At 39.2% G+C, this 16914-nt stretch overlaps 2 protein-coding genes across 3 annotated transcripts in view; one reads left to right on the top strand and one right to left on the bottom strand.

Annotated features, from left to right (window-relative positions):
* LOC137265821 (coiled-coil domain-containing protein 186-like) overlaps positions 1-11380 on the bottom strand; it is a 32444-nt gene extending 21064 nt beyond the window's left edge. Inside the window, exons 1-2 of one of the 2 annotated variants that reach the window (XM_067801285.1) lie at positions 11247-11380; positions 3660-5699 (exon numbers count right to left, since the gene is read on the bottom strand). In XM_067801285.1, coding sequence (XP_067657386.1) covers positions 3660-5671 — 2012 coding nt within the window. In that variant the 5' untranslated portion in view covers positions 5672-5699; positions 11247-11380. The remainder of the gene's footprint in view (positions 1-3659; positions 5700-11246) is intronic. The other variant, XM_067801284.1, reaches the window with a different exon arrangement.
* A 187-nt stretch (positions 11381-11567) lies between these two features.
* The window catches only part of LOC137265820 (tudor domain-containing protein 15-like), a 48039-nt gene continuing 42692 nt past the window's right edge, over positions 11568-16914 (top strand). Inside the window, exons 1-2 of the mRNA XM_067801283.1 lie at positions 11568-11667; positions 16815-16858. Of these exons, the coding sequence (XP_067657384.1) occupies positions 16821-16858 (38 nt within the window). The 5' untranslated portion in view covers positions 11568-11667; positions 16815-16820. The remainder of the gene's footprint in view (positions 11668-16814; positions 16859-16914) is intronic.

Raw genomic sequence — 16914 nt, 5'->3', positions numbered from 1 at the left:
TTGTTTATTAACTATAGCACAGGTGCCACATTCACCTTACTGCAGCTGACTTCTCTCAAACCTCTCATCTCAAAACACATGAAGGCAAGGGCAAGAACTGTAACATTCTGATTTGGTCTTGCCTCATATGTCAGTATACACTGCACCCAGTCATGACCTATATTAGCAACACACAGAAACACATTATTTCCCGTTGAGCGCTTGTTCTTTTCTGGTTTATTTATCTTACTGCAGGTCACACATGGTAGTATCACACTTGTCTGTCACATTTAATGCTTCAATATAATCTACCTAACATGCTGTGTTATCCCACAATTGAAGAGTGAGAGAAATCAAATTAGCACAGCAATATTACAGCCCTTGTCACCTGTCAGTAAACTTCTCCATGAAGACTAGACCAGTCACACTAGTGGTTGATACTAAGAGTAACTGTGCAACAGAACCACACAGGTCATACACTAACCCATGACTGACTGTTGTTTTATGCCACTACACACAATATTTCGGCAATATTACCAACATCAGAGTGGCCTGTAATATTTAATTCTAGATGAAATCAGGCAAACAAAAAATCTCTCTAACAACCGACGTCAGGCGGTTTCAGTGGATGCTAAATACCACACCCTTCAAGCCTCATCATGTTCAAGAGATGCCAAAAATTGGCCACCGGAGTCTGAGTTTACTAAAATAAACTAAATAAATAATTGCCTTTTTCTAAAAAGAAATTTTGATTCACACTGGCTTTCATTCCCATGACTATCTGGTAGTGTTGAGAACTGGTTAATCAATCATCAAAAATAACTGCTTGACATCATTCATCAAATCTTTATGGTTACGTTTGTTCACGCACAAAACATGAAGAAAATGCATGTGGTTCTTTTGTGTCTTTTTCAAATTGCACAAAATACATTTGTAAATGTAACATATTTAAAGGACGACTAGTGTGTCAGGAATTAAGGCCATTATGTTAAACTCACATATTCGGTGAATCAAACCACAGCACTTCATGAATTTATATTTACAATTTTTTAATGGGGCATGTTTTACTTGAGCCCTTATGTGCTTTTTCAAAGTGAGATATGCAAGAATGAAATATGTACTAGCCTTGTTGTAGTGCAAGTAATGTTAATGGCACATTGTAATGTGGACTAAAACGATTAGTGTATTACATACCACATTTGAGAGTCATGTCTAATTATTAGCTATTACTACCACAAATTAACAGTCAACGTGGATGTTCCACAGTGTGTATCAATCACTTAACTACAGTATCATATTTATGAATAATCATTCATATTCATTACCCAGTATTCAGGATACATATCATATTCACCACATAACAGATTCATTGCAGCCCATAAATCTACTGACGACTTTAAAATAAATTAAATTTTGACTTGGACCAAGCACGTAGTGCTTAGGAAATGTAAAAGACAAATCCAACCTTGTGAAAAATATTGTTAATTCATACCAGTGCTCCAAAAGGGTTTGTGTTCAATTATGAGAAAACATGATGGATCACTTGGCCGTTTAGTCACTGTTACCGGGCTTCGGCTATTTCAATTAGTCTGACCACTACCACTATCTGGAGACATGACTTTTGGATACCGATCCCTTTGTTGCTTGCGCAATCATAATGACAGCAAGAAGATTGTTTGTAACAGCATTCAAGCTGTGACTTAATTAGCTTCTCTCTCGTTAATACCATAAGCTTCCTCATCCTTTTGTACATTTCACCACGATCAAAGCATGTGCAGCACATACATACACTCACTCATTAACTGGCATTAACCATCCAGGTAAGAGCCTTGGAGATATCTCCAAATACCTGAGAGACACTTCTACAGATTTGAAAGTTTGTATTTTCATATTTATGGAAATCAAGTGGCAAGATGCTATGGCATATATGCCACAAACAGGCTCACTATCTGAACTCAATGAATCAGCTGAAAAAATACTCATCCTCTCTTGGGGGAATAGATTAAACAGATTTTCAAAATTTAGACCTAAAAGTAGACCAAAAAGTAGACCTATAACTGGACCCCAGGGACACAGCTATTTCCAGAAAGAGACACTGACAAACCTGTGACCAACTCACATTGGATGACCTAATGGAAGCCGTAGGATTTGAACCAGTAGACCATGCCAACATAGTGGCAGGATTAACACTTGAACCACTAGACCACCCCAAGACCCCCTTACTCTAACATCATGGTTTACTGACACACGAACATGTGAAGACATAAACCACACTCCAGCAGCCATATCCCAAAAATCTGTGCAACTCATCAATGTGCGTACACATGGCTCCATGTCCCCCAGGGCTGTGGTGACATTTGTGTCCACATCAATACCTGGCCCCCTCCATGTTGGTGTATAAGCAGTATAGCATCACATCCAGTGTGTTGCACTGCTCATTGATCAGGCAGATGAAATCTATAATGCCTTAGCTCCTGATAGAACATTAACATGAAGTCTGAATCACCTCTGCAGAATTCAATTACCAATAATATACATTCATGCATATTGCACAACCATGTATCACACCTCTGTGTACATGTGTAGTGATTAAAAAAATGATACATTTCTTAACAGAGTCTGGAGCATGTTGAAACTGAAAGTTTATGGAACAAGTCAGTCATGTTTTTACAGACAGCTTTTACCAGAAAACACTTACACTAAAGTAACCACTCCTCTTAATTCAAACTATCATTGTTTAATGCATGAGTCAGAGCTGGAAAGTTTAATATGTGTTGTCAGATGTAAAAGAAAATGTCAAAATGAAGTTATTAAGAGGTTTGGGGAATTATTCTAATCTGTATCCTTTAAGCATGAAAGGAGAACCTTAGGGGAATCAAAGCATTATTTCAAGTCACCTAAATATCATGTGTTACGGACAACGATTCTTCAACTCCACAGGTAACATAGTTACAAAGGTTTGGGAGTAGTTTGTTTTCTTGATATTAACCGATTGTCATCCAAATGGTCAAAACGTTTTCTATGTCTTATATTGCTATGTGATAGACAACTGTTGATGATATAGTGGAAATGTCCTGTTGTTGGGGGTTACTTACTGTTGATGATATAGTGGAAATGTCCTGTTGTTGGGGCTTACCTACTGTTGATGACATAGTAGAAATGTCCTGTTGTTGGGGGTTACTTACTGTTGATGATATAGAGGAAATGTCCTGTTGTTGGGGGTTACTTACTGTTGATGATATAGTGGAAATGTCCTGTTGTTGGGGGTTACTTACTGTTGATGATGTAGAGGAAATGTCCTGTTGTTGGGGGTTACCTACTGTTGATGACATAGTAGAAATGTCCTGTTGTTGGGGGTTACTTACTGTTGATGATATAGAGGAAATGTCCTGTTGTTGGGGGTTACTTACTGTTGATGATATAGTGGAAATGTCCTGTTGTTGGGGGTTACTTACTGTTGATGATATAGTGGAAATGTCCTGTTGTTGGGGGTTACTTACTGTTGATGATATAGTGGAAATGTCCTGTTGTTGGGGCTTACCTACTGTTGATGACATAGTAGAAATGTCCTGTTGTTGGGGGTTACTTACTGTTGATGATATAGTGGAAATGTCCTGTTGTTGGGGGTTACTTACTGTTGATGATATAGTGGAAATGTCCTGTTGTTGGGGGTTACTTACTTGTTCAGTTTTATCTGACTGTCCTCCACTTGTTTTTGCATACGCATCAGTTGTTCCTGAATGACCTTGACCTGCTGAGGATCACACAATCCTGCCATATTGAATCCATTAGGAAGGGAATCACTGCCACTCAGCTGTTCACATTCCATCAAAGGTTCCATCACAGAATCTGTGGCTTTCTCTACAATAGGCTCCAGTTGGGACACATCTGTGTGTGAATGTAAAGCTGCATCTAGTTCTGACAGGAGATCATCCTCTACATCACCTGAGTCCATCCCTGATGCCTGAGACTGTTCGGGGCTTTGTTGAACTGGATGTGACGGTGGAGAACCTCCCAGACTAGATTTGGTTTGAGATGGGGAATTTGACTGAACAGAACACAGAGGAGCAGAAATGTCTTTTTGTATATCTTCCTGCTTAGCTGTAGGTGAAGAAGAGACACTTTGGTTGCGACACACAACATCAGAATATTCCTCTGAAAGTTCAACACCTAGTTCTGTACCATATTCCACGCTGTCTGGCTTCCCATTAACTTTACCTAACGGAGATTCTGTACCTGCTACATCCAATGGTTCCAAATTCAAACTGTCAGAAAATTCTGCAGGAGTTGGTACTTTGAGCTCCACATTTGGACTTCCTGAAACATTTGACATAGAATGTCCTATACTCTCCTCTGCTGACTGCCCTTCAGATCCTTGAAAAGCCTCGCCAGCCTGGCTTGATGGATGTTCTTGGCTTGATGTCTGGTCAGTTCCAGAGTCAAGTCCAAGTGCAAAGTTTCGATCACACTCAGGAGCTTGAGGATCTTCTACAATATGCTCAGCAGCTTCACCTTCAGAAGCAGCGGCTTGTTTTCGGCACAGCCCTTTAAGTGTTCCAGTTAATCCTCCATCCAAAACTTCACCACTGTTTTCTGTGCTGTGTGCCCCTCCATCACAGTTCATAGACACAGCATCTTGAGACACTTCATCTTCCTCTGAATAATCCTGTCCACTTACAACAGACACAATGAACCCGCTAGAACACAGCTGATCTGACTGAGAAAATGACACATCTGCAACAACAGCTTTGCTGTCGGTCACATCACAAATTGCAGATACATCTGCAACATGTTTTGGGGTTATCGCCTTTGATAGACTACATTCAGGGGAGGTGACTCTTGCCTGATCATGTTCATGAGAAGTTTTGCTTGCTTCGGCGATGGCACCTGAAGTAATATGCATTGGGAAGACTCCTTCAGCCTCTTCTCCTGCCAGATGCAGCGACTGTTCATTATTTCCATTTGTATGTCTTTCACTCTCTGAAGCATCACCCTCCACATCAAAAGAGTCTTTAACAAAGTCATTATTTTCGTTAGAATGTCTCTCACTCTCTGATGTCTCTTCTTCTACATCCAACAAATCCTCAATGTCATCACTTCCAGTTGTGTGTCTTTCACTCTCTGACACATCTCCTTCAACATGTGGCTGGTCATCCTTGCTTATGGTATTACTTTCATTTGAATGTCTTTCACTCTCAGAAGCCTCTGCCTCCAAGTCCTCAACAAAGTCATCACAACCATTTGTGTGTTGTTCACTCTCGGAAGCTTCCACCTCTGCTCCGATGCATTCATCTTCTGGTTGGTCGGTCACGTATGCCTGAGCTATGTCACCATCATCTTCTGGCTGATCAGTCACTTCTGCCCCAGCTAAGTCACCGTCATCTTCTGGCTGATCTGTCACATTTGCCCAGCCTACCTGCCCATCATCTTCTGGTTGATCTTCCCCAGCTACCTGCCCGTCATCCTCTGGATGGTCTGTCACAACTGCTTGAGCTACCTGTCTGTCACCCTCTGGTTGGTCAGCCACCTCTTCCCCAGCTATGTGCCCATCATCTTCTGGTTGGTCGGTCACATCTGCCCGAGCTATCTGCCCGCCATCCTCCTCAGCTCCACCTATCACAGGAAGTTCAGCATCGGCTTCAGGTTCAGGGTTTTCCACAATATCTCCACTCTCGGGATGCCCCTCACTCATGCCGAATATGAGAAGTCATGAACAGTTTCTGAAATGAATACAGATTTCAACAATTACAATTAAAACGTATTAATTCTCAACAATTCTGACTGAAAACACACACACTAACACACTCACACAGAGAAAAAGAGAGAGAGAGAGACAGAGAAAGAGAGAGGGGGGCGGGGTGCTGTGGGCAAGCTGGCTACTGATCCAGCAAGGTTAAGGTGTCATGATCAAGCCAACTTGTGATCAGGTGTAAAAAACCCTTGGGTCAACTTTGTGTGCAGACTTCCCTTGTTGTCACAACCCCTAGTGTACAGTACTCAACCCCATGCACTTGAAAGAGCCCACGAATCTGTTTGTACATGATCAGATGGTGGCCTTGTTGCTGGTACAGCAAGCTGCTTTGTGCAGCAGAGCTATGCAATTTATGTTAGTATGTAAAAACATAATCACAACAGCAGATCAGTCAACAAGAAGGTTAGAATATGAGAACAGATACTTCAGCAAGATTTATGTCGGCTTGGAAAAATAATGTCTAACCCAGGTAAGCAAGCAGGTTACAATACAATACAAGCAACAATTCCAAACTTCCCTTCCTATAATTAATAAACATAATTTTAAAACATCTCTATGTACAAAACTGCTGTACAAAACTTATTCCATATACACAAACAGGATACACGTAAATACAGCTTGTAAATTCCTACAATTAACTATGTGTATTACAGGTAGGGCAGTGTTCTGGAATTCCACAAAGATTCAGCATGATCAACAATTAACTATGACAATTTGATGTTTAGCAACTGTAATGATGCATGTTCTCAACAATGCAACTGAACATGTGCTCACTATAGCATATGCAACATTCAATACTTAACATGCTTCATTAGGAAAACACACTAGTTCATTTATGTGACTCTGGTTAAGGCTACTGGCAATACATACTTGAACAGTCACAGACCTATATGGATTAAGGCCAGTATGGGTCAAGTCCAGTGTGATTCAAGGCCAGTGTGATTCAAGGCCAGTGTGGGTCAAGGCCAGTATGGATCAAGGCCACTATGGGTCAACGCCAGTATGGTTTAAGGCCAGTATGGGTCAAGGCCAGTATGGATCCAAGCCAGTATGGGTCAAGGCCAGTATGGATCAAGGCCAATATTTCAGAATTTACCAGGAAGAACAGTGCTCACATATTTCATGTATCCCCCATGAGTAATGGCGTGAATTTCTCAAGCATCATCTTCAGTATGGTCTCATCCATGTCCAAGTGAAATGTATAATACCAATCGTCCCACAAGCACAAGTATGGCCTGACCACAAGAAACATCACTGCTTATCAGCTTGTGTAAGAAAGGAGTATGCACTGATCCAGCTGCGTCATGGCAGAGGGTATCAGATAACCAATCACTCAACGCATGAGAAACAATGTCAGGCTTTCCAAAGAAAACTTTCCCATTGTGCAGAAAAACACAGAAAAGCCCATATTAATCATGGCAATAGCAACATAAACATAAAACTTTGCTACTGAAAGAGTAAAAACGGCAACTTAAAATCACTAAAACTGCATCAAAAACAAAAAAAAATGCTACTTCGAATTTGCACATGCGTGCATGCAAGAGGAAGTTTCGAGCAAATGTTGCCATTTTCCAGTTTGAATAAATGTGACTTTAACTTTTTAAAGTATTCTTGTTGTGTTATATGGCATTTATCATCATACTTGAGAACACACTTGCTTTGTTTACTTTCCATTCATGTGAAATGACTCATAGAAATCATTTCAACATATTCAATATTTTTCCTATGCCAGGTTATTCATGGTTGCTCGCAAATTCGACAGAAGTCTGGATGATAATGCGCATGCCCAGTAGATGTCACAATTGTTGATATGAAAGTGTTGCAGTTTCATAGTCTTTTGTTTCCATTTTTACAGTTTCAGTAGCAAGGTATTACATTTATGTTGCTATTTCCACGACTAACATGATCAACATGGGCTTTTCCGCATTTTCATGCACCGTGGGAAAGTTATCTTTGGTAAGCCTGAATGTAAGACTTCCACGTAACTGGACATGCAGTCAACCAGCCAATCAAATCAAGTGCCTGGCAACACATCAGTCTTCTTGGGATCCCCTGTTCAAAACATGCATTTTCACTGATATCAGCAGAAAACTGTGTTACCATGGTAACAAATTTGAATTTCAAGGTGGAGATAATCACACAAGACTGCCCATGTCATATATTGTATCAACTTACAATGTGCATATGGAAATACATACTAATGTGGAAATGTTTTTCATGAGGCTGCCAACCTAAGCAGTGTTCTACAAGTTATCCATGCCTTCACTGCACAAATTACCCACCTACATCTTGTGACAGCTTGCGGCTCTGCATAGAGTATGAAACCTGACCTACACTTCAGGGCTGACCAGATATTATCTGGCAAACTTGAAAATACCAGGCACCTTAAAACTCAATAATCAGATCAAAATATGAAAAACACTGTCCATTTCATAAACAGAAAATACAAAAGCTACATCAAATCAGTCCTTATATCAGTGTTTAATAGTTCATTATCTTCATTAATGTTGCTTAACACCAGTACTGTTCTCAAGCATCATTTATGCACATGATACAGACAAAAGGCGTGATTTTCATAAGAAATTATTCACTAACACTTTCAAGTTAGCAAATGGTTAACAAACAAGAGAGCAGAATTTTCTTCCATAGGAATTCTACTAATGACAGAATTACTAGATTGGTACTGGCAGACTGATAATCACACGCATGTAGGGAACAGACTGACGAGAACATATCAGAACAGGCGCATAGCAAGCCATTTATTTTTTAATGTAAGCCCTGTAGGTTGCAAAGCTTTATATTTACACAGTATTGAGGCCTTGCTCAATTTTCATTTTCAAATCATGTGTTAGCTCTGGTATTGCTTGTAATGGCAGCCATGCTGATGCAGAAGATAAAAGTTGGAGTCAGAGTCCTGGAGTTGTCGTTGTACAACAAAACTACCTGCTCGCATTAATCTGATAAAGCAGCCTTAGGAGTAAATTATCATGGTACATGATAATACATGGTATACTATTTCTTATGTCAATAAACTTTGACCCAGCAGAAAGGTGCATTCTCAAAGAAAAAGCAACAGGAAAACTGCTTTTAAGATTTCAACATTAAAAGAGAACATGGGAAAAACGAAGAAAACCAAAATAGACACCCATCCAGTTTATCCCAGAACTCAAATTTTAAAATGCATTAACCTGTAAAGGTCTAGTGTAAAATCGGCCTTCAGCAACCCATGCTTGCCATAAAAGGCGACTATGCTTTTCGTAAGAGGCAACTAACGAGATTGAGTGGTCAGGCTTGCTGACTTGGTTGACACACATCATCGGTTCCCAGTTGCACAGATTGATGCTCATGCTGTTGATCACTGGACTGTCTGGTCCAGACCTGATTATGTAGAGTCTGCTGCCATATAGACGGAATATTCCTGAGTGCGGCGTAAAACTAAACTCACTCACTCACTTTAAAATGCACTAGCCAAGATATCAGTACACAGTGACAACATCCAAATACACATAAACACATGACAAAACTGAATATGACAACATACAAAAACGTGCCCTCTTATTATGTATTAGAAACGAAAACTATGACAGGTTTTCAACAATCCTCTTTGATGCACATGTTGCATGTCTAGCATATGTGATCACTGAAGATGCATGCCATAAAAGAGGCAACTAACAGGATCAGGTGGTCAGGTTTGATGACTTGGCTGATACGTCATCAGTTCCCAGCTGTGCAGGTTGATGCTCATGCTGTTGATCACTAGACTGCCTGGTACAGACTCTATTATTTACAGGCTGCCGCCATATAGATGGAATATTGCTGAATATGGCTTAAAACTACACTCATTCACTCTAGCATATTTGGTGGCCAGAAGATGACAACAGAAAAGAGATTTTCACAAATATGTATTGCTTTAGTTGAGGGTAGTCTTTGCGCGAATGTAGCAATGTGAAAAACTGTAGACCAACAGATAGGTTAGGATTAACACCAAATGTACAAACACAAAAAGTGCCATAATTAATATTGTTAATTTCACATTATACTGAAATTCCAATTGTATTTCACCTGCTACAGCAGTGGCAAGGAGGAAGTGACTATCCTGTCTACCAAGTGAATAAGAAACGTGAAATATTTGTCATTTTGTGTCTGTGTTGGTCATTCAAGCAAACATGTCTTACAGCAATGACTTACCTAATTCTCAAAACATAGTTTAGTTTGACAGTTTCAAAGCTTACTTGCATCTGAAAGTTTTATCTGAAGTAAATCCAATCACATATTAAAGTTTGCCGCTAATCTTGAACACCATTTGCATGGAGGACTTCAGCATGTATGTAATCAGTGATGTTTTCCTAAAAACAACACTTGCTGCATAGGCCAGATAAGCTTAAAACAGTTCAAAGGGATTAAATTAAATGGAATGACTCTGATAAATAGGCACTGATGAAGCACGAGTTTAGTCAGTGTCGGTGAAGCTGTTGATCTCCAGATAAGTGTCATGAAACCTATCCACGCCCGCTGGATGGTCTCGGCCTTTCAAACAGTCTCTAAGAAATGTGTGTTACATTGTTGGCACCTGTCTGGGCTATCGGACGTACTGATTGAGTGACTTTTGTTCAGGTATCCATTGTTTGACATGTGAAACATGAGTAATGCTAGTAATTAGTCATTCTTCGCATTGTTGTCATTGCTTAATATATGTATCGTCTAGATATATTGTTAATTATATGAACTGGTGAATAATAAAGCGAAGATAGGACAGGTTGTTTGCTGATTATTCATTGCATTCTACTGCCAAACTGCCTCTTGATAATTTTCCGAGCTCAAGTCATTCGCAATTTTTGCAAAAATATCATGCTTGCAAAAATTTAATGATTTGCAGTATTTATCTGATCATTCCTATGGTCTAGATCTAACAAGTACAATTCTCCTGTTTTACAGTCTTGCATTAACAATGACACAATGCTTCAGTTCGAGTCATGCCACTTACTCCTTTAATCAGACCAAGACTGGAAACATGCACCGTAAATGTGCATGGAAAAAGGCAACTGTCACTATGACCCAGTGTGTGGGGAGACTCCTGTACAGGTAAATGTTGGACTTCATCTATTTATGAACATGCCATTACAAAACTGCTGGGAAAGTAAAATTATAATTTGGTTAAAAAACTGTGAGTTGGATAAAAAAAAATGTACCGCTAATCTAACAAAGAACCGTGTTTGATGTAATATGTAAATGTTAATTTGTTTACAAACATCTGATAGTCAGAACTTAAATAGCATGACGAAGTCAATAATGTACACTGAGCTGACCGATGAACAATGTTCCCAAGAACTGCAGTACTGAAGAGTTTTTTAGGCAAACAAGCAAATTGACACGGTGACTGACAGCTTATTCAAGGGACCGAACTCGTGTGAAGGCTATTCAATTTATTGATAAACATTTTCATTTCATAATGCAAAAGACGTTTATTATTGTTATTGAAACGTGAAACAAAGATTGGGAAAGGTTCAAACCATACCTTTGTATTTGGATTCAAACACGAAGTACAATAGGTTGCATTAAGAGAAACACAAATCAGATTTCCTTGTATAAATTCGACATCTTGAAACGGAAGCTGCCAACATATCCAAAATGGCGAAACGTCAACCAGATCACATGACTTCGCTGAGCAAATATATATATTTTTTTACATTATGTGTAATTTTGAATTCGTGACCATAGCATCTACGTGCAATCTTAGCCCCAATCCTAACACAAGACACAAAACGTGAGTTTAGCTATTTCTTTGGAAAATTCTCATGCGGTCAGAGGTTGACTAAAGCAAAGGGAAATAACTGCTGATTAGTCAAGGATATTGGAAACTGAAAATGGGGAAAAGTTACGAAGGAAGTCAAGATAAATAAGAAGTGAGAAATTCAGATAGTAAATGCCATGTCGAGGTACGTGACAGCTTTATGAAAAACAACGATAAACTTTAAAGCAATGATAACATTTTAATGAGGTTTTTGGACAGTTTGAGAGATAACATCTCCGCATGTTAATGCAGCTAAAAAATGTGGTTTCTGCAAGATGGCGGGAGGAAACCACGAGGTTATTTTACTTATGAAATTGTCAGTAAACATTCAGTGACAGCCGTCGACTGTGATTCCTAATGTTCGCAAAAACAAGTGTTTAGACATTTAGTCGATATTCATGAATTGACTTCAATGACATTTGTCTGTTCAAATGTGTAGAACTTGTCCTGGGATTACTTCAAAGGGATAAATGCGTGAAACAACCCGTGGCTATGTGATATCATACATTTCTTTATTGACAGTAACAGTAAAACTCCATTCACTGCCTGTGGCATGCAGCGTCTTTCTGACTATGCACTCATTCCTTCTGCCTTCTGACCTGTATGTGCATTAGCAGAGAGAACGTTTTGACCAACCTCAGTTTAAACAGTATCTCTCATGGTACAACATCAGGTGCACTAATGCTTCAGGGCCAGGTGCATAAGTACTTTAGCATATGATGCACTAGTGCTGCAGCACCAGGTACACAATCACTTGAGCATCATGTGCACTAGTATTTTAGCATTAGGTGCACTAATGCTTCAGCGACAGGTCACTGAGGTATACTAATGCTTCAGCAGGTGCACTAGTAACTCAGCATCAGGTGCAAGACAACCAAACCCACTGTTCAACAGTCATTTAAGAAACATTACTTCACTAGTGTTTATTTTTATGGACCCGTCCCCACTGAATTCCGCAGTCGCAGAATATTTTGAAAATTCACCTCTGAGTGCAGAATGTATTCTAAGCCATGGAAAAGCGCTTTTCATGCAGAACTCATGCAGAATTTGCATTTTCTTGCAACAAAATTTTGAATAACAGTCGACTTTCTTACAAATCTTGCAAATTTTGAACATGTCATTCAGCGACATCACTGGAATGTCTGGTCCAGATTCAATTATTTACAGACTGTTGCCATATAGCTGGAATACTGCTGAGTGCGTCTTAAAATTACACTCCCTCACTTCGTTACCAGTCGATAAGTGTAGTCTCCATCATGGATAAATTTTTAAACAAGCAAGGTTCTAGTCAAACGGGATCAACACTTGGAAATGTGCCTGCTAACAAGCAAAGTCAGATGTTTAGTGATCTTAATGAAGATGGTGGAAAGCTTTTTTCCAAAGTTCATTATGCATCATGGATCACACACAGAAAAGTATTCTCAAAGATCGTCTACCTAAATCGAAAAAAACATCTCGCAGGGAAAGGGGAAGGTACAGATAGTAGTAAGTCAAAGAAACAGAAAATGATTGACAAGTCTTTCCACTCCAAAACTATTGCTGAAAAGGAATGTATTGAAATGTGTCATGCATGGGTGAAAATGTGTACAACCTGCAGTATCCCGTTGTTGAAAACTGACCACCCAGCAGTCCATGAGTTTTAGAATAAACAAGTTCTAAGTGGTGGAGGCATTCCAGGTTGAAATAGACTTCAGGATGGCTATCTGATTGACGTGCATATTGGTGACAAAGCACAGTTAAAAGAAAAACTGAAAGTTGGCTGTAGTATTTGATGAACTTGGCGATGAAGAAGGAAGATATGTTTTGTATATACGTCTGGCACCACTTGATGAGTTACATGATGAATGATGAGATTGTTGGCTTCTCTTGCAGCAACTGATTTCCTTCCTTGACAGAACAAACCATGCCACAGTGTCCCAGAGTGTTGTTAGTGTATTGCATGATTATGGAATCAACTTTGATGACATTTTGGTTTTTAACACAGATAATGCTTAGGACATGAAAAAAGCTTATGGTAGTACATTATGTGGACTTTGTAGTAATTCCATTCACATTACCTGTCTGGCACACATCTTGAGTCTTATTGGTCAGGCTTTCAGGAAACTCTGAACAAGATCGTGAAGAGGTTAAGCAACATGCTCTTTCATGCAGGAAGAAGAAAAGCATGTTATCGGTCCTTTCCAACTGACAAGATGAATCCTAGTGATTACTGGGAAGTGACTATCAGAGTCTAATTTAGATCGCATCCTTTTGTCATGGGCGCATGATAGTTAGACATGACACACTGTCCTTAACCTGGTGAGTCAGACTGGCAGACTATAAAAATAATTTGACTCATATCAACCATGTAAAAACATACCTCTCCAAACTCTTTAATATTTACAGCATATTTTCACAGTTCCGAGCGATAAATCAGCATTCATAATCTCCACAGTGCTCTACACAATTTCCCCCAACTAATACAGTGCCTAAATCAGTGCATGGAGCTTTATAATACGTAACGTTTTCAAGTCGCTTTTATATATTAAGAGCCATGTCCCCTATCAGTGTATTTCCCTTGTCTGTATCAAAGTTGAAAAGACAGTGTGCAGTTATCGAAATGAAGTTAAGCTGAAAAATCGTTTGCTGCTGTATTTTTGCAACAAAAGAGAACAAAAACCTGATGGAGGAAATGCCAAATCCATTGCAAAGTCAAGTGATGACAGTTCTAATTTAATAACTGAGATGACACTATCTAAGGCAAATGATACGCCAACTGATGTTAAAACTGAGAACAAAACATCCACCCATTCGTTCCAAACGAAATGACAAGGTTTGTGTCCGTTGGTTCCCTGTAATGAGTGTAAAAATGACTGGTGCACTTCATATGAAAAATTGAAAACATACTGTTTTCACTGATGGAATTGATAATTTCCGTACTTCCACACTCAAGGGACATGCTGATAGTGCCGACCACAAACTTGCTGTGCAAGCTGAATGGTTGAAGGGTCAAATGAAAATGTCAGTGAAAAATATGCTTCATGGTAAAGAAAAGGCAGCAATTCATTTTAAATTAACACTTCAATTCATACAACTGAACAGCTATTTGCATGACAAATTTACTAAAATTACAGAGTGAATGCATGGTCTCCCTTGTCTTTTCTGATGATCCACCCACAGTGGCAAATGCTCCACTATTTTAATTAGCCATGGTCCAAGAGTCGACTTCTAACGAAAAGTACATTAGACACTGGACAATGCCCCTTGACCCATGCAGTATCAGATGGAACACATGGTTTGACATCAAAAATCATCAAAAATACTTCAAGTGTTATCATGAGTTTATTGTGGTCAAAAAGGAAATTTGTGGACACAGTGCTCCAGATTCAATGAAGGATTTGTATCAATGGCTAACTGATCCAGATGAGAGTGATCTTATAAAGTGTCATCTTGACTTTATTTTCAAAAAGTGCACAAACATCATGCCTCTTAATGATTTCATTCAGTCTTGTGTGCCATGTACGTTGTCTACTTTTGACATCCTGGAGGTACTAATGGTTTATTTTGTGCCAAATTCTGGCCTCTCACTACACAGCACACAACACATTTTTTCTCAATTTGATGATATGACCCTAAATGTGGAAGTGGAGTGTGTGAATACATTCAAGACTAGTTTTGAAATTGTTTAAGAAAAAATGGTGAAATACTTAGTGATTGCCAGCCTGGTTTCAAAATTTCTTAAAGCAGTGAGACTGTTTAATCCCAGCAGACTCATCATTCCAGACATATAGTGTAAATATAGCACCATTCCAGGTCTTACAGGTGTACCCATCAAGGAATTTAATTTGTACGTGTCTGTACTTGCACCAGAAGCCATGGCAGCAGGTGGGGGATGACCAATTTCTGGTTTTCTGTACAAGACAGAGTTCAGCGCTTATCAAGAGTTACTAGGCAATACACAGCACACAACACATTTTGTCTTAATTTGATGATATGACCCTAAATGTGGAAGTGGAGTGTGTGAATACATTCAAGACTGGTTTTGTTTAAGAAAAAATGGAATGCTGTTACAAATTCAGCTGATGAAGAGTGAAGCTTTCCCCTCCATAATCTTGGCAGGATGCCAAAGGTCCCTGAAAACAGACTCCATCAAAGCATTGGTATTTCTTGCCTGCCATCAGAGACTCCAGTATGACAAGTTCATTCTAGAGACAATGGGAGATATTCCCAATGCTCTCCTGGAAGATCCAGACCATCCCATAGTTGCATCTCCACTTCCTGCTCTCCCAGAACTCTCATAGCTGCATAAGTTGACTTAATAATGATATTAACATAATATGTCACGTGAAAGAATAAAAACACAGAAAACGTTACAATTCTTTTATTCGTGTTCCATTTGAAGTCAGATTACAAAGTTTTAGCAGTTTGTCATTGCAGAATTCTGTGCAGAATTTACTTAAGTTTGTCATAGAATTTAATTTTTTATGCCGGTGAATTCAGTTGGACTAATGGGCATAAAAGTAATTGCTTGGTTGGATCACTGTGTGACTGGGAATCACAAGGCGTATATTTATCCTACTTGAAAACGATACAAGAACCTGTATCGAAATATTCTCTAGTTTTAATAAAGTTGTCATCCATACATAGCCTTGTTCTGTCTGACTTCCAGGTCATAAAATGCCACTCCAAGAAGTCATATATTTGTAGCCATATAATTCTTGTTTGGCAAGTTTCAGTGACTGAAGATGGCTCCAAAGTTCCAAGTATTACTGCATCCAAAGTGACAGCAGATTACAAACAAATGTTCTTGGTATCCAACAGATGTCCTCTGGGCACTGTTCACAGTAGATAAGGATGTCATTAGTCATGGACATTTGAGGGGCTGACATGCTGACCTAACGTTTACTTTGAGACGTACATAATCCTCACCCCACAGTCTTTAGAAATTTGGACTGGCTGATAATGTAGTCATCTGTCACTCCGAGTTCCTCAAACTTTGTTGAGTAATTACTCAGTGTCAGAAAGCACTTGCCTGTTGTTAGACGTTGGTGTCCACTAGAGTGGGACCATGACTGATAGTAGATTGGTCAGCTGAAAGCCATCATTACTCCTCAGCATACCCTCCAAAGATTGGCAGGGGAGGATGTGGTCAGTGCCTCGTGATGTCATCGTTTGTTGTTAACAAAACGTTTTGAGTTAATTATGAAATGATAAATGGATTTAAAACTCAACTTCACTTGTTTATGAATATGTAAAACTAAAGATATGAAATGTGTCTTTTGTTGTAGTATCAGTATGTGTTTGTTGTTGCAGAAGCTAATGATGGCTTATGGACAGAGAGAGACAATTTTCATGGGGTGAGTAGAATTGTTGTATGTGCTCTGTAACATCTGTGTCATGGTAGTTTGTTCCG

Source organism: Haliotis asinina, chromosome 15 (assembly GCF_037392515.1).
Source record: "Haliotis asinina isolate JCU_RB_2024 chromosome 15, JCU_Hal_asi_v2, whole genome shotgun sequence".
Lineage (NCBI taxonomy): Eukaryota > Metazoa > Mollusca > Gastropoda > Lepetellida > Haliotidae > Haliotis > Haliotis asinina.
This window is presented reverse-complemented; position numbering and strand designations above follow the sequence as displayed.